The following is a 27,462-nucleotide window of genomic DNA, read 5'->3' as shown; positions in this document are numbered from 1 at the left end:
CAGGGAAGATCCAGGGATCAAACCTGCATCTCCTGTGACTCCTGCATTGCAGGTGGATTCTTTACCAGTGAGCCACCAGGGAAGCTTATACTGGCCACTGTCTGTGAAATAGATATTAGTACAGCCCCTTTTACAGAAGAGGAAGCTGAGGCTCAGAGGAGATTTTGTTTTTGTTTTTTAATGTTCCCCAAATCACCCAGCTGCTAAAGGAGGAACCAGAATTTGAATCTGGATCCCAAACTAAACCCCTGAGATTTGGGGGTCAGTCACCAGAGGTCTGCTCCATTCTCTTAGAGCACCTGAAAGGCCTTTCTGTTGCTGAGGTATAACTAGCTCCTTCCTTTGCGCTCTCCATCTCCAGATGCTAAGATGGCTTGGTGGTGAAGTTAATGCCCCGTGCACTAACTATATTTTTTCACCTGGGGACCTTTCCTGATGCTCAAAAGGAATAGTTTGAACACAAAGTAAAAAAGAGTAAAGTCATGAAAAACAGCATTTCAGTAAATGTAAGACAAGAGCATACATAGGTTCTCTGCTTTTGCAGCATTGTTTATTACAAAAAGAAACCTACAATTTTTTTTCTTTTTAACAAAATTCAAGGCTCCAGTACTCATCTCTGGAGCTGATCCATCTTAAATACTAGTAGGGATAGGAGGGCTCCTGCCAGAACTTCCCACCCCCGTTCCAAGTTTGGACCCGAGGGGCTGTGTACTTTCCCTTTGAGGGTGCATGCAGAACTTGTGGGGTCCCTGGTCCCGCCTTCCGCAGCACCTCCTAGGGAGTGCCAGGGTCCCCTCCCCCTTCACACCTGGGGACAAAGTTCCAGGAAGTTTCTCACTTGAGTTAGGAGGTGAACTCAAGTTCATCATCTCCACCTCAGCTCCAGGAAACCACCCCCATCACGTGGCTTCTGGAAAATGCACTCAGAATTGATCCAGAGAATAATCACAGGTAGAGAAAGTAGAGGGAGCAGTAATTTAAACTCACCCTTGACCCTGTGCCCCGGCAGGGGGTGAGGTCTGTCCGGATCCCCTGCTCTGTTCCTTCCACGCCCACCTCCCTGCTGGCGCTGCCAGTGCTTCCAGGAGGGCTGTCCTTCCCAAGTGGGACTTTTCAACCTTGAACTGAAGTGCCTTTGTATGTGGTAGGGGAGGGCAGGAGGACCTGGGATCTCTCAGGCCTTCCAGAAAGCCAGAGCACATAAATACAAACCTAAAACCAGACATTTCCTGCCAGCAGGCATCAAGTCCCCCCACGGCTTCAGCTGTGGCCAAAGAGGCCAGCGTGGCAAGCTCCTGTCTCAGACCCAGCTGATGGCAGGGAGCGGGAAGGTGCTAGCGTCCTCCTCGGCCCCCTTCACTGTCCTTTGCCCTCCCTGTCATCAAAGAGGTTGGGGTTCTCCGCCAATGAGGCTCGGACCTTTTTCTTCTCCTTGAAGCGGCCTGAGTTGGAGACTTTGACGTGCTTGCCCTTGGTGTTCTTGTCCACAATCTTCTCCAAGCGGGTGTTAAAGTTGCTGTTGGGGTTCCCACTGTCAGGCCTCGGGGGCTCCGCACCACCCTCACTCTGGGTGTAGGTGTCAGGGATCTCATACAGCACTTTGGGAGTGGATTTCTTTTTCCTCAGGAAGGTCAGCTTCCACCAACCAACTTCGGTCATGGCGTTCCCAGACCTGAGGGTGGGGCTTCCTGCAGGAGCAGGGGATGTAGAGAAAGGGGTCAGTGGGGAGAAGGGGTAGGGGCCTTGGAGCAGCCCTTTCTAGTCTCCCAACCAGGTTTGAAAGAATTGAAGGTGGGGCCAAGTGAACCCAGGATTCAGGTAAGCGATGCAATCCTTTTGATGAACATGAGGAGAGACAAGGGTCTGGGGAAGAGGCGGTCAAGAAAACATCCATGGGGGAGCCATCTGAGCCAGGCGTACGGGACAGTGGGACAGCTACACCGCTGCCAGACAGCTTGACACTCCAGGCCCCTTGGGGCTGCAGGAGAGTGAATAGCTTGCCAGGTCATAGAGCGACTAGGCCTTGGCCACCTTCCCAAGCTCTTCCCGCTATGCCTCCAGGCCCTGCTGCCAGGACCAGACAGGTGATCACCTGGTATCAGACAGACAGAAATACCCTATGCATTTTCTTTGGAATTCATTATAAAATTAAACAGGATTTGTGATGTTCAGAGTAATTTGGACTTCCCAGTGGTCACCACTGGAGCTGAGGAAGCAGCTGGGGTTTTTATAAGAGAGAGAAACATCAGGCTGGGAGTGGGAAGTCCCAAGAACTATTCCAGCCTCATGACCTCTGGCAAGGTACATCTTTGGACCTTATGTCCACCTGTCCTTTCCAGACCTAACGTTCAGCCCTAATGTTAATCCTTGCCCACAAGGTAGACATGCTTTGCAAAGTAAAACTTATTGAGGGGTGGTTCCCTTTGCCCATACAGCTTCCATAAAGACAGGAGTTCGACGGAAACCTGAACGTTTGAAAGGAGGTTTGGTGGGGCCAAGAGGTACATGTGGGGTCTGGTTATCACAGGCTGGACCCTCCATAAGGGTATCCCATGAGAGGTGGGGCAGGGTTCTGAAATCCAAGCTTCTCCACTGACAACATGATGTGTCCTGACACAGTAGTGGCCTCACCTTTCACTAGTCCATGAAGTTGCTGCCTGAGCTGGTGGAAGTTTTGGCAGATGAAGTTATCTGGACACAAGAAAAAGAGAGTATAGGCTAGAGATATTAAGATCAATGAAAGAGCAGGCAGAGTGATGAGAAATGGAAACATCTTTGGGCCTGGAGAGGTTGGTGGTCTGATTTTCAGAACTCCGTGGTACTGTTGCAGGGAGAAGTCAATTCTGGCTCCATGTTGAAACTGTTTCCTTGACTTGCTTTCCATTGCTTTTGTTATTATACTCCTACATAACGGCCTGTCTCAGAGAATCCTGCCCCTCTGCCTGACTGTTAAACTAAAGTGCCTTTGTTCAGAACCCTGTCCACCCATAGACAGCAGGAAGGAAGAAACTAACACATCCCCCTGCCTGAGGCTTGCCATTCTAGGAGATATTTGCAAAATTAATGGCCTTTTTACTTTGTTTCCTCCTCCCTGCCATCTCTGATCCATAAAAGAACCTGGCATTCAGACCCTGAAAAGATGGTTATTTTGAAACATTAGTCTGCCATCTTCTTGGTCAGCTGGCTTTCTGAATAAAATTGTATTCCTTGCCTCAACACCTCATCTCTCTGATTCATTGGCCTGTCACGTAGAGAGCACAGCGAGCCTGGAGTTGGTATCAGTGTGAGCTGTGCAAGTCCTGAGGAGGAGGGTGCAATAGCCCCAGGACATCGGAAAGCTAGATGATCAACCAGCCCAAGGTCAGGCAAATATATCACCTACTTTTAAAAACTGATGGTCTTAACTACATTTTCTAAAAAGACCTGAAGAAATATGACAAATGATTAATATTGGTTTTCTTTAGGTAGTAGGAATATGGGATGTTTTCTCCTCTTTCTCTCTCTCTCTCTCTCTCTCTCTATATATATATATATATATATATATATATATAAATTTTTTATTTTATTATTTTGATTCCCAGATTTTCCATAATGAGTCTGGAGTTTTTTTTAGAGGGGGAGCAGGTCAAATTCATAAATAATGAAAGAGGGACTTGCTGGCAGTCCAGTGGTTAAGACTCCGTGCTTCCAATGCAGAGGGCATGGGTTTGATTTCTGGTCAGCAAACTAAGATCCTACATGCTGTGTGGTTCAGTCAAAAAAGTATTTAAAAAGAAAAAGAAAGAAATGAAAACAGGATGCTGACCTAAGCTTGAAATGAACTGAGTGCCTGCATCCGTGGCCTCCTTGCTGTGGTTGTCCCCTGGCCCTGCATATATCCATCCACTTGCCCAGAGCAAGGGGGTTCCTCCCCACCTCTCTGTCCAGGAAGCAGATCCCACTTTGCCAGCTCTGTCCCTCGAGCTGAGCTCAAGAAGCAAGAAAATCCCAAGGAGATCTAGTGCAGCTCCCACTTAGAAAGTGAAGGAGGGGTAAGTGGTCAGGTAAATACTTTCAGGGCACCCTGGAGAGGTGAGTGCACCAAGGAGACAGCCTGAGAGCTTTGCTTTGGCAGCCTGCCCCACCTGGGCTTAGCACAGCCTTGCACAGAACTTGGTGTTCCAGAATAGGTTTCTGGAAGGAGCCTTGGGGAGGGCCAGGAAGGAGGGTCAGGGTGCTTGCTTGGCCTATGGGTGCCCCAGTCACCACCTGGTCTGGGGCAAAGCCCACAACCCCACCACGGCCCATCTGGGACTGCTAAGGAACTTGGGGAATGGAGGATTCAGCTCCTGAAACAACAGTAACCACCAAACTGCCTTGCTCCATGAGAGTACCCACTGCTTGTGCCACTTAAAATATATCACTTTAACAGGTCTCTGAACTTGGCATTCATGGGTCTTAACTCTCCTTGGAGTAAAGGGAGCCACTTGTCAGAAAACCACAGAAAGAGGTCAGAGTAGCCCTTGGGCCCTTCCCTGGAGCCTCCACCATGGCACCAAAGTATTGGTGCCTTTGGCTCCTGGCCTTGAATTCTGGTCTCTCCAAAATACTCTCTGCTAGGCCTTGCTGTCCCTTCTGTCCAGGAGGACATGACACACCAGTAAGCAGGTGTTTAGCCCTTTAAGCAAGGCAAATCTATGGAAATCTGAATGTGCAGAACAGATACATTAGAGGACTATTCTTTGTTTTTCAAAACAAGGGGGCTACAAGATTCTTTTAAATAGTGAGCTACCTCAAGATTGTGTAAAATCTGATTTGTTTTAGGAAAAAAATGTGACACAACAGTCAAACTTCCCCGATATCCAAAGTTGGAAAAAGCCAGAGGCCAACAGTCGCATGCCCACGCGTAGTCACAGGAGGCTAGAGGGACCTGGGGGAGGGGATGTACTTGGAATTTTGAACAGACTCAGCAGCTGGTGATATACCTGCTTTTGCAGGGCCTGAGCAGGCACACTGAGGGCAAGGCCCTTGCCCCGGGGACTTGCAATCCATCGGATGATAGAAATCAGCCCTGAAGATGCAAGTTACACCTCCACTGTTTGCACAGCTCGGGAATCCACACGGCCTCACAGGATAGCCTACCACCCTGTGCCTATGGTGGTTAGCACCCTGGCATGCATGTGGGCACCCCAGGACAGCTCCCACCATGCCAGCTGGGTTCTGTGAACTGCCCTAAGGGCCTTGCCAGACAGGGTTGGGCTCCTTCTGAGCTGGAACAAGTTAACCATTGACTGGGGTGGAGGTGGAAGGCTGGAGGCATGGGTGGGGGGTGGGGGTGGGGTTGAAGGGGTGAGTCGCCTTCCTGCAGTAAGACAAAACTCAGAACCTCTATTCCTTGCATCTCTGCATGGCCCCTGTGGTACTTCTCCACTCTGTGTGACACTCAGGTACCGTGGAGAGGACAGGGATATATATTCCTACCAGACAGCCAGAAACATCCTCCAGCGGGGGAGGGGGTAGCAGGTGGTAAGCTCCTGTCCAGCAAGAGTTAACAGATCACTGCTCTGGAGTAAAACTTTTCCAGAAGGAGCTCTGTTGGAGGCCTGGATTGACTCCAAGAAGCCAGTGGGATGAGTCGAGCTCTGCCTGCCCACCTAGAGATGGGAGTCGGCATGCCCGGTCCCCCTTCCCAGCTGGGCGTATCAGCCATGGAAGCAGAACTGAGCCCCCAGACAGAGGTCCATGCCTTGTTTTCCCCTCCCGCCCACCCTCTGCCGGTACCTGTGAGCCCGACTGCTGGGAGGCTGGAGGCGAGAGCTTCCCTAGAGAAGGAGCTGAGTGCAGGAGCTGCGCCCCGGGAGACTGGGGGAGGTGGGGGTGCCTCCGGACTGCCGCGCCAGGCAAGGCTCAGGCTGGGAGAGCTGGGTAGGAGCAGCTGTGCAGCAGGTGCGGAGAAACAGGTGCAGGATGGTACCTGCTCCGCTGTGGCTCCGGGAGTCAAGGTGAACCTGAAACCCAGCCCCTCCCGGCTAAGTAAACAGAGGCTGGCTCAGCTGATGAATATTCATTACCCCAGAAATCCAATCCCAGCGCCCCTGCACCCACCCAGAAGACAGGGTCCTCCAAGGACCGCCTGGCCAGGAAGAAGAAACCCCAAGGGAAGTCAGGGGTGAGGAGAACCCGGGAGCCTCTCGCCTCATTCTGCCACTCTCAGGGGCCTGTTTGCACCCCAGCCATAACTGAGGTCATCCCTACCTGTTCCATGCCCCAAAGAGGCCAGACCCCTCTCCAGCATGAACTGCCACCTAGACTTTACCCCAGGCACAATCCAGAAAGGGTTAAGGGCCGCTGCTCCGGCGGCTGGCGGGAGAAACGGGAGCACCCAGCTGCTTTGAACTCAAGAGTCGAAACCAGTCCCTGGTCAAACTGGTTGGCAGACCGGTTCCCAGGCTGCCTGCTTCCACCCCAAGCCTCAGGCGGGTGCTGGGTGGGAGGCTGTGGTTCCCTCCTGACCTGAAGGCTTTTCCTCAAGTTCTCCCTAGAAGGGGGTTGAGTGGCACCAGCTCCTCCTTAGGCCAGGTTCTCCAGACCCACCGCAACCTCCCGTGTCTACATCCCCTCCTCCCTCGCTTAGAAGCAGTCTTCACAGACCTTGAAATTCTGCCTTCCACCATGGACTGTGTGGCCCATTCCAGGAACGAGGAGATCTGGAGGTGGGGGTGGGGTGGGGGTGGGCACTGGGTAGAGGAAAAGCGTACAATTCCCCCATCCTTGGCACCCCCTCCAAGTTATATTCTAAATTCTAATTAACCAGCTCTCAAACCTGTCCACACTTTCAGCACTGAGTCTACATGGTTCAGCTTCTCAAGGCCTCTTGAGTTCGTCTTTGCCTCCATCCTAAACAGCCCCTGTGTCCCTGGGCCTCAGGTGGACAGTCCTGCAGAGGCTCCCCATGGCCCAGAGTGGAACCCACTTGGCCTGGCCCTCCTAGTCTGCACGTCTCTTCCAAACTCTCCCTGAACGTGCACACAAGGCGTTTCTCTGCTTGCCATCCTTGGTATGGAAGCTATCTAAGAGGACGAGATTAGGAATGGTCTCCCCACCCCCTGAGTAAACCAAGACAAACTCCTATTCATCCTTTAAGGCCCAAATTATTATGCCCCCTACTCCCCCGAGAATTGTCTTACTCCTACTGGGCTTCCTCACATGCTTCTATTTAACATGCCATATACCATGATTAAGTGTGTGCATACACATATACATATATAGTAATGTAATGATCCAGTCACGTATTTGCCTCCCTTAGAGAATGTTAGCGCCTTGAGAGAAATAGCCTATGATATCCCTTATATGCAGAATCTAAAAAGAAATGAAACAAATGAACTTATTTACAGAACAGACTACAGACTTAGAGAAGGAAGAGGATGAGGCGAAAGGATAGTTAGGGAGTTTGGATCAACATGTACATACTATATTTATTTAAAATGGGTAACCAATAAGGACCTATTGTACAGCACAGGGAACTCTGCTCAAGGTGATGAGGGAGCCTGGATGGGAGAGAAGTTTGGGGGAGAATGGATACATGTGTATGTGTGTATATATATATATATATGATTGAGTTCCTTTGCTGTCCACCAGAAACTGTTACAACACTGTTAGTCAATTATACTCCAATATAAAATAAAAAGTTAAAAAAAAAAAGTTAGCTCCTTGAGCCCCGAGATGTCTGTCACTGATACAGACCTGGCACATAGTTAGTACTTAATGCAAACTTTAAAATACAAATAAGAAATATAAGTATTGTCTTTAAGAAATTCTTAATGCAGCCACTTGTCCCAGGTAAATGTGAGAGAAAACCCATTTATTTCACTTCTGGCTGTTTCAGCTATGCTCACTTGGGGATCTATGAGAATGAAGGATATTGTTTTGTAAGGTTCTCCTAACTCTCGTGAGAGGTATACACAGCTGTCCCAGGAAGGTTTCTAGATCTGTCACTTTCTCCGAAAGCCTGGTTGAGAGTCAGTGTCCAGTCCAGAAGATACTGAAGAGGCTAAAAAGTTAACTGAGGTATTGGGAAAATAGTAGAAGGACGATGGGATGAGCACTAGCTTGGGGACTGTAACCAAGGGTCAGGACACTGTTCCATCTGTACAGGAGGAAGGGACTTGTGCTGAAAATACGCACTCCCTTCCCCCTCTCACCCCACACCACCCTGCTTCAAAATCCAGGCCTTTCTGATGTGTGCAATCCAGAGGGGGCAGAATTATGTTCTCTCAGCTCCACTCTGGAGAAGGCACCCCAGTGGGTGGGATTTAAGCGGATGCCTACGTGACCTGCCCTTCAGAGAAGGCCAGCAGGGCCAGGTACAGGAGCAGAGGCCCGCCTCAGCTCCCCATCCTGGGAGGGATCAGCCTGGGAAGTTAGGCCCAACCCCTGACCTTTGGTAGGTTTATTTCTGGGAGGAGCAGGGTTGGGAGAGGAGTTTGAGATAAGGCTATAAACTATGACTATCCCTTAAACAGATCACCCCCACAAGGCTGCTGTATTGTTTTCTAGAATTTTCCACCTTTTAACACACCTTCTTAAAGCTAGGTTCAAGTGTGATATTTCAAATAGGAACATGAAATGTGCAAGTTTTCCGAAATGTGTCCTTGTTGGCTAAAGCAAGTTGAAATACACCTAAGGGAGTCTCAAGGACCTTGGTGCCCTGTTAGACATGCATGGGGCCCCATTGGGTTGCAGATCTAACCTGGCCCAAAAGATCATTCCTAGTTTATTGACCTCTGCCCAGGGAGTAGATCTAGGCTCCAGGGATATTTATTTCCCAAAGCAGGGAGAAGGGAGGGCCTGCCATCCTCCTCAGCACTCCCCTTCCTCTGGAAGGCCAGGAGATGAGAGTTTGGGGGTGGCCAGCCTGGTTGAAGGGCAAGTGGGGCAAGGCCACAGACTGGTCTCTGGAAGCTATACCAGGTGCAGCCAGGAAGACGGCAGGGCAGGTTTGAGGTGATTGTTGAGGTTGCCACTGGAGGGGCTGCCATTGCTCTCCTTCAAGGAGACCTCAGTGGGCAGTGGGAATACGAGCAGCCAGTGTTCATGTGGACTGTGCAAATACTTAGAACTCTGAATCCTCATTGCACTCTGAAATAGAGCCTCTGAGTGGGTTCACCGACTTGCATCCCCACCAGCAATTTTCCTATCACCCTTTGTATTAGTTCTTTGTGGCTACTATAACACATTACTACAGACTTCGATGGATTTAAGCAACAGAAATGTATTCTCTCACAGTTCTGGAGGTCAGAATTCCAAAATCACTTTCACTGGCCAAGACGAAGGTCTTAGCAGGGTCATGATCACTCTCGAGTCTCCAGGGACAGTTCCTTGCCTCCTCCAGCTTCTGGTGCCTGTAGGCATTCCCTGGCTTGCGGCCACATCACTCCCCTCTCTGTCTCCTTCATCCTCACGTCACTTTCCCCTCTTTCATGTTGTCTAATCTCTATCTCTCTTTTATAAGAATACTTGGGAGAGGGACTTCCCTGGTGGCCCAGTGGTTAAAAATCCACTGGCTATTGCAGAGGACACTGGTTGGATTCCCAGATTCCCATGAAGCAACTAAGTTCACGTGCCACACCTACTGAAGCCCAGACCCTAGAGCCCGTTCTCCAAAACAAGAGAAGTCACCACAATGAGAAGCCTGTGCATCAGTAGGCCCTGATTGCTGAAACTAGAGAAAGCCTGGGGGCAGCAACAAAGACCCAGTACAGACAAAAATAAATTAAAAAAAAAAAAAAAAAAGAATACTCGGGAGAGTATGTAGGGTCCACCCAGATGATCCAGGATGATCTTAATCACATCTGCAAAGACTCTTTTTTCAAACAAAGTCATATCCACAGGTTCCAGTGATTTGATGTGGACATCTCGGCGGGGGCGGGGCAGGGGACTGGAAGATGACTTTTTTGTCCTACCACACTATTCATTTTGACCATTTCTGTACTGTCAGACTGGTAGTGAGTGTGCCAACCAGAATACCCTGCAAAGAAGGACTTACTGCCTTCCTCAGCTGCTGGCCTCCAGCTGTCAGCTCTTCCAGGGTCCACGTCAGCTGCAGAGAGCATCTCTCCCAAGGGCCTGCCCTTCTAGGGACGTAAGGTCCAGCCATTTCAGCCCCATGAAGGACATGCTGAGGGGCCGTATTCACTTCACTAAACTGACGGAAGTTCTGCAAGGCCTGCGTTACAGCTGGATTTCTCTCTCTGCCCAATCCTGCTTCTGTCTGGTTCCTCTCACAGGAAGTGATCCCTAGTAAGCATCTTGCCCCTTAAACTTCACCTACTCTGGAGAACACAACCCAGGACAGAGACATTAACATTTTTGCCAATGCGACGGAAGTGAAGTAATCATTTTTGTGTTTTATATATTTACTTTTCCCTAGAGCAGTGGATTGCGGCTTCCCAGGTGGCTCTAGTGGTAAAGGACCTGCCTGCCAATGCAGAAGACGTAAAAGATGTGGGTTCGATCCCTGGGATTCCCTGGTGGCTCAGAGGTTAAAGCATCTGCCTGCAATGCGGGAGACCTGGGTTCTATCCCTGGGTCGAGAAGATCCCCTGGAGAAGGAAATGGCAACCCACTCCAGTATTCTTGCCTGGAGAATCCCATAGATGGAGGAGCCTGGTGGGCTACAGTCCACGGGGTCGCAAAGAGTCGGACACGACTGAGCGAATAGTCTCTAGCATGCTCTAGTGCACTGGATTGAATAGTGTCCCCCAAACTCAGGTCCACCTGGAATCCCGAAGTGTGACCTTATTTGGAAATAGAGTGCTTGCAGACGTAATTAGTTAAGCTGAGAACATACTAAATTAGGGTGGGCCTTAAATCCAAGGACTAGTGTCCTTACAGGAGGAGAGACATGAAGGGAGAACGCCATGCGATGACAAGAGCAGAGGATGAAGTGATGCAGCTGCCACTCAAGGAACAGCAAGGACTGTCTGTAGCCACCAGAAGCTGAGTGAGTGGCAGGAACAGACTGTTTCTCAGAGCCTGTGGAAGGAACCAGCCTTGCTGACACCTTGATGTTAGACTTCTGGCCTCCAGAACTGTGAGAGAATACATTTCTAATTTATTTAAAATTTTATTTTATTTCATCCGTTTATGTTTAGCTGCACTGGGTCCTCACCACTTTTTCAGGCTTTCCCAGTTGCAATGAGCAGAGGCGGTGCCCAGGCTTCCCATTGTGGTGACTTCTCTTGTGGAGCGTGGACTCTAGGCACACGGGCTTCAGTAGCTGCAGCGTGAGGGCTTGGTGGTTGCAGTTCACGGGCTCTAGAGCGTGGGCTCAGTAGTCATGGCGCACGGGCTTAGTTGCTCCAAGGCATGTGGAGTCTTCCCGAACAGGGGATCAAACCCATGTCTCCTGCGTTGGCAGGCAGATTCTTAACACTGGACCACCAGGGAAGTCCTTATTCTATTTGTCAATATTTATTTATTTGGCTGTGCTGGGTCTTAGTTGCATCATGCAGTATTTTTAGTTGCAGCATGCGGGATTTAGTTCCCTGAACAAAGACTGAGCCCAGGGCCTCTGCATTGGGAGCCCAGAGTCTTAGCCCTGGAATACCAGGAAAGTCCCATATTTACTATTTTAAAGCACCCTAAGTGCAGCACAGTGCTCAGTCACTCAGTTGTGTCTGACTCTTTGGGACCTCATGGGCTGCCCACCAGGCTCCTCTGTCCACAGGGATTCTCCAGGCAAGAATATTGGAGTGGGTTGCCATGCCCGCCTCCAGGGGATCTTCCCAACCTAGGGATCAAACCCAGGTCTTCTACATTACAGGTGGGTTTTTTACCATCTGAGCCACCAGGGAAGCTCTTTAAAGCACCTGTTTGGTGATAAGTTGTTACAGCAGCCCCAGTTAATCAGACACTGAGTTTCTAGTAAGACTGAGAGTCTTTTCACACATGTATTGGCCATTTGGGTTTCCTGTTCTCTAAAAAGATCCTTTCTCAACACAGAAAAACATCTCCACCTGCCCACTGTTGTCCTTCTAGCACTAAAATAATACAACTGCTTTTATGGATTCTTGGGCTCTTTGCACAACCCTATAGCTTGACAGATATCGGCTGCCTATTGGTTGGGAAATCTGATCTACAGGATAAAATTTCAACCCTTCGTCAGGGACCTGAGTGTTCCTTGTGGTCTCATCTTGCCAGTCTCTTCAACCTGATTTCTCTTCCCATAAATATCCCACAATAGACTTCTTGTGGAACAGCCATGCCGTCTCTCACCTATGTGCTTTATCCATGTTACTTACTTCCTCTTCCTAGGATGACACCCATCACTTACATGTCTCTCCTCCATCCTCTCCCTCCTCCCACAGTTCGTTCCCATCCTACCAGACTCAGCTCAAGTATTACTTCTCCCAGGAGTCTGCTCTGACGGTTTCCATCTGCATCTCATGCCTTTACCCCCCAGTTGAGATGGATACTCCCCCTTTTCTGTTTCTTTAACCCTGTAAGCATCCCTCTTATTTTGTCTGTATGGATTTTTTTAAGCACTTACTATGTATGGGCACAGAGTTAGGCTCTGGATGTGCTGTCATGGGATTTAAAATGTGGTGGGCCTCTCACATATCATACAGTCATTTCCTTTGAGGGCTGAGACCGTGTCTTCACGTTAAGGTCTCCAACACATTGGCAAATGTATTCAGTCGCTCAGTCACATCTGACTCTTTGTGACCCCATGGACTGTAGCCCTCCAGGGTCCTCCATCCATGGAATTTTCCAGACAAGAATACTGGAGTGGGTTGCTATTTCCTACTCCAGGGGATCTTCCTGATCCAGGGACTGAACCCACGTCTCCTGAATCTCTTGCTTTGCCAGGCGGATTCTTTACCATGGAGCCACCTGGAAGGCCCATCTTGGCAATAGTGCTTGACAAATAGGGGGTAACTAACACTGAACAGAATGAGAAGGGAGGCTAAAGAGGTGAGAGGTGTGGCAATGGGCTTGGTTTTCTTCCCATGAAAGAGCAGATTCCCTCCACCCGCCATGATGGGGATGAAGAAACCATGGAACTCAGGGGCAATCCTCAGAAGATGACACGTTGAACCCAATTCATGAAACTCCCCAGTGAGTTATTTTCCCTTAGACGACTAACAAGGAGAGGGCATGGTGGCCAGGGTTTATCATGGGTCCCAGAGCACCACCCAGCTGACTGGCACCTCATGGGCCTTCTGGCTTATGCTTAACTTATGAAGCTAACCAGCCCTAATATCTTCGCCTGAAATTCCTCCCTCGAGCTCCGAGTGACTCCAAGTCCTGAGCTGTAGGGGGAGGGGTGAAGAAAAGAACCAGGGCATGCACAGCCCTCCCCCCAGACCGAGTCCCCACTCACTGCTAAATACCTCCCTGCACCCGCTGCATCTGCTCTCATTCCGTCCTCCACAAGCATCCAGTAAGCAGCTGACACTCAGTGTCCGGGTCATACCAGGGGCTGGGGTCCCAGAGATGAACAGGCCTGTACTCCCTGCCCACAAGGTGCGCACTGACTAGCTGGGGAGACAGACTGCAAAGACCAACCCAGAGACTACACTGCAACCAGCAAGAGGCCAGCTGAGAATGCTGAGTTTTCAGAGCCTTCAGCCCAGCAGGCAGATACACCACACACACACACACACACACACACACACACACACACACACAGCACAGTCAGTGTTGCTGTGAGCAAACACACATAAGACATGGACCATAAAGTCATAAACATATGGTAGATAAAATAAATGGATTATTTGAATGTCAAGGGTAAGCCTTCCTTTTATAGATATTGCAAGAACATAAGCGATGGCCTTCTTGCCCAGAATGGGGCGTGGTAAGAAAGAACTTTGGTAAAGGCCAGGAATTGCCAGGGTGGGGGTGCTGACTGTCTGACACAACATCAGGGGAGAAAGTGGGAATTGGGCCGAAGAGGAGGGAGGAAGAAGCCTGCGGCTGCAGTGGCCCAGCTGCGTGAATGCAGCAGGCAGGGCTGCCGGAGAAGCCACATCCCACGGAGAACAAGAATGCGGGCGGGGGAGCCAGACAGGCCTGGGTTTGGATCCCAGCCTCACCAACTACCAGCTCTATGATCTTGGACAAGTTACTTAATTACCTGAGCTTTGGCTCCCTTTACTTTAAAACCTGGCTAATAACAGTACCCAGATTATAAGGTTGTTTGGAAGGATCAAATTAGATAAGGCTTGTAAAACATTTAGATCTACACTGGCATTGGGCACAGACTATCACTTAATAAGCAAGCTAACAACAAAGGATGGCAAGGCAGCCCGCATACACAGCACCCCGGGGCCCTGTGCTTTCCTGTCTAAATCCTCCACAGGCCTCCTAGCTTCTCCCTCACCTTCCTAAGTGCTACCCCTCCCCCGACAGCACCCCACCTGCTAAATCAGCAGAGAACTGAGATTCACAGTCAGAGCCTTTCACAGCCTCTCCCTGTCACTATCCAGAGGATGGGAGCCCCAAGGATCTCGATGCCCTAGAGGCCAGACAACTTGTGTGCTTACCTGCCCATTGGCCCTGAGCCTCTCGATGGCCTCAGAAAAGGACAAACAGTGAAGATACTGCACAAAATCCGCACCCCTACGCTCTCTGGGGCCACCACCCTGACGCTAGCACCTGGGCAGAGCTGTTCTCAAACACGCTTCTTTCTGCATGAGTCACCTGGGGTGCTTCGAGGGGGTGGGGGTGAAGTGCTGGTGGTCTCTGCCTCTACCACCTTACCAGGGCTGGGCCTTCCAGGCTCATCCTGCCCTGCCCTGCCCTGCCTGTTGGTTCAAGGAGGAGAGATGCACCTTGAGGGTGGGGCAGGGCCATGCTTCTTGGGATGTCCCAGGGAGCCAGGAACACATAGTTGGAACCCAGTAAGTTTGTTTAATCATGGGGAAGCTCCAGCCATTCCTATAGCCTGAGTCAGGACTCTACGATGGGAGCCAAATTCCCATGAGAGAGCCCTGAAGAGGCTCTTAGTTCTGCCCTATGAGCCATTTTTATGGAAGACTTTCAACCCCTTCTATAACAATAATGATTACTGTTTCACAGACACACACAGAGTTTGCAAATAATGAGAAAAAAAATCTATGAAAGTATGTTGTAAACTATAAAGAGTTACATACATCTAGTGGGTTTGTTTATTTAAGCTTGTAAATAGAAATACCCTGAGATGGTCAGGATGTTTTATCTCCATGTTGAGGAAACCGTGGCTGGCAGAGAGCTTATCAAAATGGCCCAGGATCTCATTGGGCAGGAATCTAGGTCTTCTCACTGCCCTATCACATCACACAGTTCAATAAAAAATTTACTAAGCCCCAAGTGATGTGCTGGGCACAGGTGGTGGGGGAGATGGGTCACTTAGAAAGACTCAAGCAGAGCCTCCTGGAGAAGTTAACAACCTGGAAGGGGAAGGGTGCAAAATGGCACATCCAGCCCTGTGAGCCCCCTTGCCCACCCTCTCTCTTCTCTCCTCTCACCCTCTCTCCTCTGCACTTCTGGACCCATCTCATGCTCTCCCTCAGCTTCAGCCACAACCTGGACTGCAGATGAGTCAGTCTAGCTCTCCAAAGCTGTATCTCCAGCCCCCTGAAATCCAGAGCTGCAGACCCAAGTGCCTCCTGCACACTTCTCACAGGGGAGACTCCCTGGGCCACCAACCCCACAAGTTCAAAGCTGAGATGCCCTCCTCCTCACCCCCTGCAGGATGCTCAGCATCCCGCATCCCTGAATTAGGTGGGGGTCTCCCACTCAACCACCTATGCGTCACCCTGCTGTCCCACTCTCCACCCACACAGCCAACCAACTGCCAAACCTGTCCATTTGCCTCCAAACCATCTCTGAAATCTAGTTCTTCTCTTCCTCCTCATGCCATTGTGTCAAGTCAAGCTCTAACTCTTGCATAATAACCTTTTAACAGTCTCCTTGCCTTCAGCCTTACCTCCCACGAATCCATCAGTCTCTGCAGGCAGTTTGTACAGGTCCCTCTTTGCCTCAAGCCTCAAAGCCTTGAAACCCTCCAGTGGTTCCTCTCTCCCTGCAGGGGTGAAGTCCAAGTTCCTTCCTGAGATGATATGATATGATACCACCCTTCCGCCTTTACAGTCCCTTCTCCAGCCAACCCCTGCCTCAAACATTTCATGGCACAGAAGCTGGCCTGTCTGAAGGGCCGGCTTCATAAGTGTGAGACCTATGCAGTATATATATATATATATATATGTATATATATATATATATTTATTTGGTTGCACTGGGTCTTTGTTGCTGCTCACAGGCTTTCTCTAGCTTCAGAGAGTGGTGCAGGGGCTTCTCAAAGTGGTAGCTCCTCTTGTTGCGAAGCACAGGCTCCAGGCACACCAGCTCAGTAGTTGTGGCTCCCGGGCTCTAGAGCACGGGCCCAGTAATTGTCACACAGGTTAGTTGCTCCGAGGCATGTGGCATCTTCCCAGACCAGGGATCAAATCCAGGTCCCCTGCAGTGTCAGGTGGATTCCTATCTACTGCACCATCAAGGAAGTCCAGTTCATAATTTTTAACAAGGGCATTTTAATTATACACTGGACTCCTGCAGTTATCGTGCCAGTCTTGCCTGCCTGTTGTTCCCTGCACCTCGTTGCAAAGCCTGCAAAGCTTTGTACAGTCTACTCCACCTGGAACACCACTCCCACATCTCCCTCTTTCTGCAGCTCTTCTTTTAACACTCAATTTAGGTGTTATCTTTGGGATGCCTCCTTTGACCCTCCTCCCTCCCGATCCCTGCCCTAATCACATAGCACGTAGCAGGTGTTCAACACTTGTCTATTACATAAATTCAGTGAGAAGGTAGTGTGTGACAAAAGTGCCACAGAAGACTTCTAAACCATGACCCACGGTAAAGTGAGGCAATAGGGCGTTTCTAAAAAGACTCTTCTTGAGAGTCTCTTGGACTGCAAGATAAAACCAGTCAATCCTAAAGGAAGTCAACCCTGACTATTCCCTGGAAGGACTGATGCTGAAGCTGAAGCTCCAATACTTTGGCCACCTGATGCGAAGAGTTGACTCATTAGAAACGACCTTGACGCTGGGAAAGATTGGGGGCATGAGGAGAAGGGGGCGACAGAGGATGAGATGGTTGGATGGTATCACCGACTCAATGGACATGAGTCTGAGCAAACTTCGGGGGATGGTGAACGACAGGGAAGCCTGGAGTGCTCCTATTCATGAGGTCGCAAAGAGTCGGATATGACTGAGCGTATCTAAACCACAAGGACCTCTAGGTTCCTCAGTAGGCGCTAGGACCCTGTCGGTAGACTCGTTAATCTTTACGCAGAGGGCTCCGTGCCTGCCTGGCCGGCAGCGACTGGGACCAGCTCCAGGGCGCCGCCTGCCGGGATTATGCCGCCTCTACAGCCCTTTCCTGGAGCCCCGGCTCCCGCCAGGTCTTGAGCCCGCCTCGCGTCTCCCATTGGCTGGCTCCTCTTCTCCCGCCCTTCCCGGGCTCAGCCACTCGGAACCCCGGGGTGGGTGGGGCTTGAGGCCTGGGATGGAGCGCGCGTCCCGATTGGCTCTGAGGAAGGCGGTGACGTGGCCAGAGAAGACCCATCTGTGCCTAACCCGAGGCTCAGCCACAACAGCACTGGATTAATGGTACGTGGGGCGTGTCCCGGTCAGAGGCCGGAAACGGAAGTGAAGGAAAGATGCAGGTGGGGGAACAGCAGCTGGGGAAATGGGGGGCTGCCCTGGGGCCCCTGGGCTGAGTTCAGCCGGTCCTTTCTTGACCTGCTTCCTCAGGCTCTCTCCGGGGGGCGGCCCTCCCCGTCCCGTTGTGCTGGCCCCGCAGGGTGACGGTTGGGGGGATGAAGTGAGCGCGCGAGTGGCTTGTCCGCTCGCAGCACTCACGCACTTTTCCCCGCCGTGTTTCCCGCCAGGACCATCAGCACGTGCCCATCGACATCCAGACCAGCAAGCTACTCGGTAGGAGGGGCGCCCCCGCTCAACTACCTGTCAAGGGGAGACCTGGCCCCCTTGCCCTCTGTCACCAACAGCGGAAGCGCCGACCACTCGCTGTGTTCTGTGCTCCCATCTGTGGCTGGCTGGACCTGCCTCAGTAAAAGGAGCGGGAAGGAACCACGCTTAGAGTCTATACTTGACCTGTGTTTTCTGTTTTAACGTATAAAACATGTTGTCAATCATATCTTTCAGGGACAGCAGAGAGTTAAAGGCTTACCTTAAAGGTGTTCAGCTGCTGAATGGCAGATGTGAAGTTAGAACCTAAGTCTGTCAGGTTCCAGTATTGTATTATGCTGGAAAAACAATTTTCTTCCTTTTTATTTTTTCCTTTGATTTTAGGAGGAAGAGGCACATAGGTCCAGTCGAAAATAAAACCTTTTAGTGGCCAGGCCATCTCCCTGGTGTCTGTATCCGGTCTATATACCTCCTCTCCAGTTCAGAGCCAGGGAAGGACCTCTTCACTCTGACCCCTCTAGGGCGGTGCACCGCTCCTGGATTTTTAAATGGTCTTTGAGTTTAATTGTTTTGATGCCAGTCGTGTCATTAAGATGACATCTGTTTGACTATGTCATCCCTTTGCTTCTACTTCTGTGACATCTACATAGTTTTTGTTTTTGAAGATTTTAGTGGAGTGCAGCAATGGGAATGTAACTGATAACTAGTGTGGGCTCCCAGCGTTTGACCAATTAGATTTATTAACAAGGGCAAGGTGGCCACTTAGTGGAGCATCTTTAACTTCATTTCGAATTTGTCCCAGCTCTTCAGGACCTGTACACTCTTGATGTACATGCTTGTTATTGGTCCCAAAACCCAACCATTTATTGAGGGTTTATTCTATACCAAATGCTGTTTTATGTGCTTAACATTATGAAAATGAAGACCACTACAATTCATTGAGCCCTTGCCATGCGCCAGGCACAACGTTCAGTGTTTTACCGTTTGTACTCAGTATATTTTACATGTAGAGAAACTGAGGCACGGAGAGGTTGAGAGACTTGCCCAAGAAAGCTGGTAATTAGAGCCAGGACCAGCTGACCACAAGTCTTGGTCTTAGCTCTCTCCTATGAGGAAATGTACATGGCTCTCATGCACCTATACCCTCAACTAAAAACAGGTCTGGCCCAGAATCCAGGAGGTCAGTCACACTGGTATTCATATGTGCAGGATGGTGCTTCCCTGGTAAGAGTAGTCCAGTGTTATTTAGTCCTTAGGGGCTTTGCAGTTGTTCATTCATCTGGTATTTGGTGTAACCATCTTGGATTTTTCATTGTCATGGTTAATCCCAGCCCTGAGAAAGTATAAATTGAATGGCATCCTCTGTCAGTAAGAAAGATATAATTATCCAGGGAAGCAAAAATATGGAGAATTTAGAGTGGTCCAAAGTGGCACTTTGATGTCTGGACCCATTCAAAGCTTTCCTTTACTCTGTGTTGAGGCAGTTACTTTATAAAAGTCACATTGTGGATAAAGTCAGGTTGCTGGAATCTATTTAGCCCCAAGGATTCCTTTGAGCCTGTCTTCATTCCCATCTTCCTGTGACCCCCCACACCTTAACCAATATGAGTACAACTTTTAGCCAATGCCTTAGCATATATCACCTGAATGAGTGATGCAATTTTGGCCATGGGAATACTATGATTTGGGTTTGTGCTATAGACTGGCTGGTAGACAGAAGGCACTGCAACCTGAAATGGCAGAGTCTGGTATTGACCATCCGAGAGAAGATCAATGCCGCCATCCAGGACATGCCGGAGAGCCAAGAGATCGCCCAGCTGCTCTCTGGATCCTGTGAGTGCTTCAGGACTGCATTACTGGACCCTCCTCTTTCCTGGGGTGGTATATATCTGCTGAGCTGTTCCCTTTTCTTTAGTCATAGGACTGACCTCTAAAGAAAGAGAGGCTTTTATTTGGGGTATAGATGCTGGTTTATTTCAACACAGAATGATGAAGGGGAGAGCTGTGCCGTCTAAAGTTACTGGCATATACATGAGTCAGCCATGTGTGGTGACCGCAGTGGTGGATTAGAGACTGTTATTTCCAAAGTCTTTGTTTTTCTTTGCTTTCCAGACATTCACTACTTCCACTGCCTAAGAATTGTGGAGCTTCTCAAAGGCACTGAAGCCTCCACCAAAAATATTTTCGGCCGGTACTCTTCACAGCGAATGAAGGCAAGTATGGATGACGGTGGTAACGCGCAGCTGGAGGCATCCGGTCCAGGGGGTCAGAGGCTGTCTGGTCTTGCTGAGGATCCATTGGAGATATCCCCGTGGAATATTTCCTCAACTTTCTCTCTGTCCCCGTAGTTCATGCCAAAAGTAGATCCTGAAAGTGAAAGTATCCGTCTCTCAGTCGTGTCCAACTCTTTGTGACCCCTACCCCTGGGTTTACATTTGCTTTGGGAATTGCTCGTTGGCACCATACTCTTAAAGTGGGTGGTCTAGCCAGCATTATGAAGGAGGATGAGGATGCAGAGACTGGGAGAGCGTCCCCTGTTGGGGGATTGAGCTGGGATGTGGCTGCTCTCCTGGCTCACTTCCTGTTTCTTTTCTTAGGATTGGCAGGAGATCGTAGCCCTCTATGAGAAGGACAACACCTACCTAGGTAAGGGGCCCAACCTGGGAGTCCCAGTGTCCACAGGGAGGCTCCCTCCTCGAAGTTTGAGACACTGGGCTTCTAGGAGGTACAGTTCATGTGAGGGGAGAGGCTGGTGTGTAGATGTTTGGGAGGTGGGAAAATAAATTTCAATGAGTATTGGGAGGAGGATGACCACCAGGCAGGTTGTGGGCATTTGGACGGGTGCTTATGGGTCTTCTGCTGGTCACCTCTTGATGACTAGCTCCCCCGGCACCCCTCTGCTCCACTGGGCAGAAGAGGCACAGGTTGACCTGGGGCCTGTATCAAGTGCCTGAGAGAATAACTAAAAGGCTGACTGTAGTTTGGGTTGTATTTGCTAGCAGTGTAAATAATTATAATAGCTGCTGCTGTTGCTGCTGCTGCTGCTAAGTCGCTTCAGTTGTGTCCAACTCTGTGCGACCCCATAGACGGCAGCCCACCAGGCTCCCCGGTCCCTGGGATTCTCCAGGCAAGAACACTGGAGTGGGTTGCCATTTCCTTCTTCAATGCATGAAAGGGAAAAGGGAAAGTGACACGACTCTTAGCGACCCCATGGACTGCAGCCTACTGGACTAATATTGACCAAATATTAATACTTACTAAATCAAGGAATTATACTTGTATTTTATATGAATTCTCTTAATTCTCATGATAAATATTACTACCCCTGTTTTATAGTTGAGGACTGGATTGGAGAGGTTAAATGACTGTCTTAGGTTCCACAGCCAGGAAGGGGAGGAGCTGGGAGGTCAACCCCCGTTGCCACCAGGCCAGGGTATTGCGCATGTCCTTGGGGCGTGCCTGCCTTAGGTGTGGGGGTCTGGAGTGAATTTCCTGGGCCCATCTTTCTCAGTGGAACTCTCCAGCCTCCTGGTTCGGAACGTCAACTATGAGATCCCCTCCCTGAAGAAGCAGATCACCAAGTGCCAGCAGCTGCAGCAAGAATACAGCCGCAAGGAGGAAGAGGGCCAGGCGGGGGCTGCCGAGATGAAGGAGCAGTTCTACCACTCGTGCAAGCAGTACGGCATCACGGTGAGCAGCCCAGGTTTCCCACGGGGGACGCATGCCTGGGGCCTCTGTCTGTCTTCCTGGGCCCAGTGCCTTTGCTTCTGCGGAGGGCTTTCCTTCTCTGCCGGTTGGGCCCTTCTTGGGCCAGTTTCTTGCCCATCTTTAATCTTCAGGCATTGTCTTTAATACGCTGGACTCCACTACCCACCACTTCTGTCTAAGCCCACCTCGTGGATCCTCTCTAGGGGGACAATGTCCGAAGAGAACTGCTGGCCCTGGTGAAGGACCTACCAAGTCAGCTGGCCGAGATCGGGGCGGCGGCCCAGACCCTGGGCGAAGCCATTGACCTGTACCAGGCCTGTGTGGGGTTTGTGTGTGAAAGGTATTGAGGGCCCTGGCTTCTCCCCTGTGGAGGAGGGGCGGGGACCATTGAGCTGCTTCCCCGGCTGTGCTCTCTTCTCCACTTGTGCTCTCCCCACGTGACACTTGAGTGCCAGGCCCAGCGGTGGGCCTGGCCTCACAAGGGGCAGCAGGAGGGTCAGCGGCACGCTCCATTGCAGCCCCACAGAGCAGGTGCTGCCGATGCTGCGGTTTGTGCAGACGCGGGGGAACTGCACGGTGTACGAGTGGAGGACGGGCACGGAGCCCTCGGCAGTGGAGAGGCCACACCTCGAGGAGCCCCCTGAGCAGGTGGAAGAAGACGCGGTAAGACAGGCCGAGTGAGAGCCGCTTCTTCCCCTCGTACACGGGTCAATCCTCCCCCATCCCCTTTGAACTCAGAGTCCAGAGGGAAGAAAGGGGTGTTCCTGTGAGAGAGACTGTAGGTGGAAGGGCCCAGAAGGCCCTACTCCTTCGTTTTTCTGGCTTTCTTGAGACCACAGGGTATACGAGTGCTGAAGAGGCCCAGGAGGCTGGTCAGCTTTGAACTTGGAACCCTTCAGTCCCCTGAGCTCTCTGAAGACAGACTCTCCTTTAGGAAGCTTGGAGGCCATTATGTTTGAACAGTGTGCTGGTGCTCCCTACTGAGACCTAGAAGAACTTGGCAGGCCCCTTTTTCTCACCCATCTTCTTTGAGCTAACACTTTTTTTCCCTTCTAGATTGACTGGGGTGACTTTGGGGTGGAGGTGGCTTCTGAAGGGGCTGACTCTGGCATCTCTGCCCAGACTGCTGGAATTGACTGGGGCATCTCCCTGGAATCGGATTCAAAGGTTGGGATGCTCTCTCAGTCCATCTCTCTTGAGGACTTTCTGTGATTGCTGTTTTGGTGATAAGAAACATGTTGGGAATTTTCTAGTGGTCCAGTGGTTAAGACTCCACGCTTCCACTGCAAGGGGCAAGGGTTCAATCCCTGGTCAGGGAACTGAGATCCTGGGTGCCTTTCAGTGTGGCCAAAGGGAAAAAAAAGTTTTCTCTCTTTCTCTTCAAAGACATCACTTGAAGTTCACAGCTCTTGGACCACATACAGTTTGGGAGGAGGCAGTTTCCAAAGTGACATGTCAGAGTTTTGACCTCTTTCTCTTGGTGTTTGGGGCAGGTGTGGGGTATAGGCAGGTGGTACCTATATGCATGGGCCCCACTGCCATCTTTGCCACCTCCATCAGGGCTGCAGGTTCTTCATACAGTTGAAATGTGCCATCATTGGGCTTATTGAGGGCTTTAGTTTATCCTGGCTCCCTTTGCTGGGGAAAGTTCTCCCAACACTGCAGGGGTTCTTTGCTCTCCACTCAGGAAGCTGGGGGTGATGAGATAGACTGGGGAGACGATGCCACTGCTCTGCAGATCACTGTAGTGGAAGCCGGAACCCAGGGTGAGTGCGTCGCTCCCTGAAACCCTGGCAGAGGGTACCCCTGTGTCTCTAGAAGCAAGGAAAAAGTACGCTGCCAAGACTGCGCTTCTCATACAGTTACCTGTTTTTGTTTTTTTTTTTTCAAAATCTTGTTGATGATGTGAATGTAGTGGATAGAGAAGAGTTCTTAAAATGAAGCCTAGAAACTCTCAATGCTTTGGATATCGAATGTGGGTCAGCCTTTGCTTGGGATGTTCCGAGAGGGCTAACAGCCTCTGAAGCCTGACCTGGCCCCAGAGGCTGTGACCGTGATCTGAGCCACTAGAGGGCAGTGCAGGATGAGACTTGATGCCCACCAAAGGGAAGGCGCGCTTGGTTCTTTGGAACTCAGCTCTGTGGTCCTCCTCACAGACTGCAGTTGGCTCTTGGTGCCTGATTAGGGCTGCGACAAATGGGAAAGGGTGACCCTTCCTTCTTGGGTTGGAACAGGAAGTGGCTTTAGTGTAGTGTCTGTGTCCATATTAATGCACCAGGACTTCTCAAACCAATGGTCTTGTCTAGTCTTTAGCCACTTTATCACTTCTCTCTCTTCCTGGCAGCTCCCGAAGGTGTTGCCAGGGGCCCGGATGCTCTGACACTTCTTGAATACCCTGAGACCCGGAATCAGTTCATTGATGAGCTCATGGAGGTACTTCTGTCTCTGGATGATGTGCGGGGAGGCCCGGCACCGGCATAGGTGGTATTGCTCTAGACACCTGACCTGACCCTCCTGTTTCTGTGAAGGAAGCAGAGTGCTTTCAGTGTTCCAGAGCAGGGGCACTCCCATTCACTCTGGAGCATTAGGATGCTTCCCATTCATTCCATTCAATGGACTTCCCCGGTGGTTCAGTGATAAAGAACCCGCCTGCCATGCAGGAGCCACAGGAGACACGGGTTTGATCCCTGAGTCAGGAAGATCCCTTGGAGGAGGGCATGACAACCCACTCCAGTATTCTTGCCCGGAGAATCCCATGGACAGAGGAGCCTGGCTGCAGCCCACAGGGTCGCAGAGTTGGACACAACGGAAGCGACTGAGCACATCTTCACTCAACAGTGTTTATCATGTTTATCATCCTTCCTAAACCCCTGGCACTGTCTGAGGAGACGGAGCAGAAAACAAGGCAGAATCCTTGACCTCGTGGAGCTTGTGGTCTAGTGGGGAACACAGGCAGGAAACAAGGCACGCAAGAGAAATACGCAGCACGTTAGGTGTTAACACAGTGCCATGGAGAAGGAGAGCTGGAAAGGGAGATGGGGCTGCGGGAAGGCCTGTTTTTATGATAGTGGTCCAGAAGGCCTTGTTGCAAAGGTGACCAGTAAGTCAAAACCTGCAGAGAGAGCCACCCCACGTCCGGCAGAAGAGCCTTCCAGGCAGGGGGAGCCACACAGAAGCTTGGAGGCAGAAGTGTCCTGCACTCGTGATGAACAAAGAGGCCGAGCAGGGGAGCTGGGGGAGTAGAAGAGCTCAGAGAGCGGAAGGGAACTGGGAGCTGCTGGGGCTTTGGAGCAGTTTGTGTCTCATGTCATCCCTGTGGCTGAGGTGTCTGGCAGCCCACAGTAAGAAGCTGGTGTTCTTGGACCTTCTTTGTGGTACTGGGAAGCTGGGGCCTGCCTTTGTTAATTTCTGAGTCTGTCCACTCCTCAGGCCTGCTGGCAGGGGAGGGCCTCATGGAAGGTCTTGTCCTCACCAGTCTAGTTCAGGTTTCCATGGGTGGATAAAAGTGACAAGATACGTGACTGGTTCTCAGATTCTGCCGCCTTTTCTTAATCTAGGGCTTCTCAAACATGGATTCCTGTTCCCTGAATCTCATTTTTCCCATGAAAATACCTTCATTCAGCAGAGAGAACCCCTTGAATCTCTGCTTCATAGTTATCTGATCCATAGCCTGGGAGGAGGAGCGGGTGGTCCTGGGTTAGGTAAGGCCTGAGGCAGCAATGAGGGGCTGAAAGGTGATGGTGGAGGCTGCCCCAAACTCCCGCCTTACAGTTGGTGAGTTTCTAGCAATAGAAATGCTCAGAGGAAATAACTGCTCCTCTGTTGTTCAGTCACTAGGTGCGTTAGTCGCTCAGTCGTGTCTGACTCTTCGTGACCCCATGGACTGTAGCCCACCAGGCTCCTCTGTCCATGGAATTCTCGAGGCGAGAATACTGGAATGGGTTGCCATTCCCTTCTCCAGGTGATCTTCCTGCCTAGGGATGGAACGTGGGTCTCCTGCATTGCAGGCAGACTCTTTACAGTCTGAGCCACTGTTCATTTGCTAAGTCGTGTCCAGTTCTATACGACACCATGGACTATACCACACCAGGCAGTCCCCTACTGTGCCTCCTCCAGAATCCAACCCTTACCTTATTCTTTATTTTGAGCAGGCTGAGGGCCTAGCTTCCGAGTTCTTTTCTCAGTTTGAACCAAATCCTCTTTTGTCCTCAGCTCGAAATCTTCTTGTCCCAGAGAGCAGTGGAGATGAGTGAGGAGGCAGACATCCTGTCTGTGAGCCAGTTCCAGCTGGCTCCAGCCATCCTGCAGGGCCAGACCAAGGCCAAGATGGTCGCCATGGTGTCGGCACTGCAGGATCTGATTGGCCGGCTCACCAGTCTTCGAATGCAGCACCTGTTTATGATCCTGGCCTCACCAAGGTCTGGCTTTCCCCTTGATGTTGGGCTATTCCAGGGCATGTTGCAGGGCGCTGCCATCTTGGGCGGCCCTGCCTCCTTGTTTCCTCCTCTCTGTGACCCCTTGGACCTCATCCCTGCCTCCCATAACTGCACCACCCCAACTGGGGTTGGGGGTTCTCTTTGGGGCAAGATGGGGTGGCTTGAAATATGCGGGCAGAATCTGCATCCTGGGTAGGATGGGGAAGTGGGAGTGGCATTCCATACAAGGAAGGACTGATGGATGTGAAGGCTGAGCGGCCAACAGAGACTGAGCCTCCCCTGTTCTACCAGTTGAATGGGGACACCGAGGCTGCCCAGAGACACCGAACACTTACGTGAATGCCCTGCCCAGGTATGTGGACCGAGTGACTGAGCTCCTCCAGCAGAAGCTGAAGCAGTCCCAGCTGCTGGCTTTGAAGAAAGAACTGATGGTGCAGAAGCAACAGGAAGCCCTCCAGGAGCAGGCGGTTCTGGAGCCCAAGCTGGATCTGCTGCTGGAGAAGACAAAGGAGCTGCAGAAGCTGGTGAGAGCAGAGAGGCGAACCTGCCCAATTTCTGCAGAGCGAGGCCCCTTTGCCTTCTGCCTCCTGCCCACCCGGTATCACTGTCTTTCAGATTGAAGCTGACATTTCCAAGAGGTACAATGGGCGCCCCGTGAACCTGATGGGAACCTCTCTGTGACCTACTACCGTTGTTCCTGCCCATCTTCTCAGCGTTCAGGATGGAGGAGGGACAGCGCGGGGCCCTTCCTGGTGAGAGACTAAGCCGACTGGAGGATGGAAGGCCCCATGATGGAACTGTCACCCGGATGGTGATCTCAGCACTCTGTACTCTCTGCAGGAGGCTGTCTTGATGGTCCTGTGGCCCCTCAGCCTCAAGTCACAGCTTCTGCTCCTCCTTGTTAATGTAGTTGGACTTTAATAAAAGAGAGATTCTTGTTTCCCTACTGACAGTGCCCATCTCTGGGCCTGGGGTTGAGGCTGTGTACCCATTTGCATGGGGTTCTTGATCCTGTGAGGTACCAGGTTGGGGACTTTTTCCTCTTTGCCTCTGGTGGCAGGGAGGCCTCACAGATTAATATCTACAAACAATTCAGCAAGGGGCTCTGGGGTAGCTGTCAGCCGGGGCCCTTTCTCTCCACGGCCAGGCCCAGACTGCCCCACTCAGGCCAGAAGCCCAAGGGGAGCAGTCAAGTGGCAGCCTCGTTGGAGCCAGCAAAGCTGTATTTTCCTTTTAATCACAGCTTACCTCCAGGCAGAGGGAAAATGCAGTTTGGGAAGGAAGGGTCTGGTCAACAAGGTGGAGACAGGAGCTGTCACCTTTGCTAGCTGCCTGCCCACTTCCCACCCATAACTGCCTGCTCTGTG

The 27,462-nt window shown here is 50.9% G+C and overlaps 2 protein-coding genes across 9 annotated transcripts; one reads left to right on the top strand and one right to left on the bottom strand.

Annotated features, from left to right (window-relative positions):
* Positions 1-524: 524 nt before the first annotated feature.
* Positions 525-16,022, bottom strand: PRR15L (proline rich 15 like). Of its 6 annotated transcripts, none has more exons than XM_059878266.1 (3): positions 6,235-6,368; positions 2,632-2,691; positions 525-1,688 (listed from the first exon to the last, which is right to left on the bottom strand). In XM_059878266.1, the coding sequence occupies exons 1-3, from the start codon at positions 6,272-6,274 to the stop codon at positions 1,357-1,359; spliced, it is 432 nt and encodes a 143-aa protein (XP_059734249.1). In that variant the 5' UTR covers positions 6,275-6,368; the 3' UTR covers positions 525-1,356.
* On the top strand, positions 15,424-27,041 carry CDK5RAP3 (CDK5 regulatory subunit associated protein 3). Of its 3 annotated transcripts, none has more exons than XM_005220536.5 (14): positions 15,424-17,633; positions 17,915-17,960; positions 19,653-19,784; positions 20,064-20,164; positions 20,549-20,597; positions 21,463-21,641; positions 21,863-21,999; positions 22,178-22,322; positions 22,716-22,826; positions 23,347-23,425; positions 24,004-24,092; positions 25,872-26,077; positions 26,448-26,619; positions 26,711-27,041. In XM_005220536.5, exons 1-14 carry the CDS (start codon positions 17,631-17,633, stop codon positions 26,774-26,776), a joined length of 1,515 nt encoding a protein of 504 aa, XP_005220593.1. In that variant the 5' UTR covers positions 15,424-17,630; the 3' UTR covers positions 26,777-27,041.
* Positions 27,042-27,462: the final 421 nt, after the last annotated feature.

This window comes from Bos taurus, chromosome 19 (assembly GCF_002263795.3).
Source record: "Bos taurus isolate L1 Dominette 01449 registration number 42190680 breed Hereford chromosome 19, ARS-UCD2.0, whole genome shotgun sequence".
In the NCBI taxonomy this organism is placed as follows: Eukaryota; Metazoa; Chordata; class Mammalia; order Artiodactyla; family Bovidae; genus Bos; species Bos taurus.
This window is presented reverse-complemented; position numbering and strand designations above follow the sequence as displayed.

Excerpts from the sequence above, each read along its gene's own strand:
- PRR15L (XM_005220629.2), bottom strand. The coding sequence starts at position 2,884 with ATGGAAAGCAAGTCAAGGAAACAGTTTCAACATGGAGCCAGAATTGAC. Across the intron at positions 1,689-2,631 it reads ACTTCATGGACTAGTGAAAG|GAAGCCCCACCCTCAGGTCT; the intron begins GTGAGGCCACTA and ends CTGCTCCTGCAG.
- CDK5RAP3 (XM_005220536.5), top strand. Across the intron at positions 17,961-19,652 it reads CCAGACCAGCAAGCTACTCG|ACTGGCTGGTAGACAGAAGG; the intron begins GTAGGAGGGGCG and ends TTTGTGCTATAG. Across the intron at positions 22,323-22,715 it reads AGCAGGTGGAAGAAGACGCG|ATTGACTGGGGTGACTTTGG; the intron begins GTAAGACAGGCC and ends TTTCCCTTCTAG.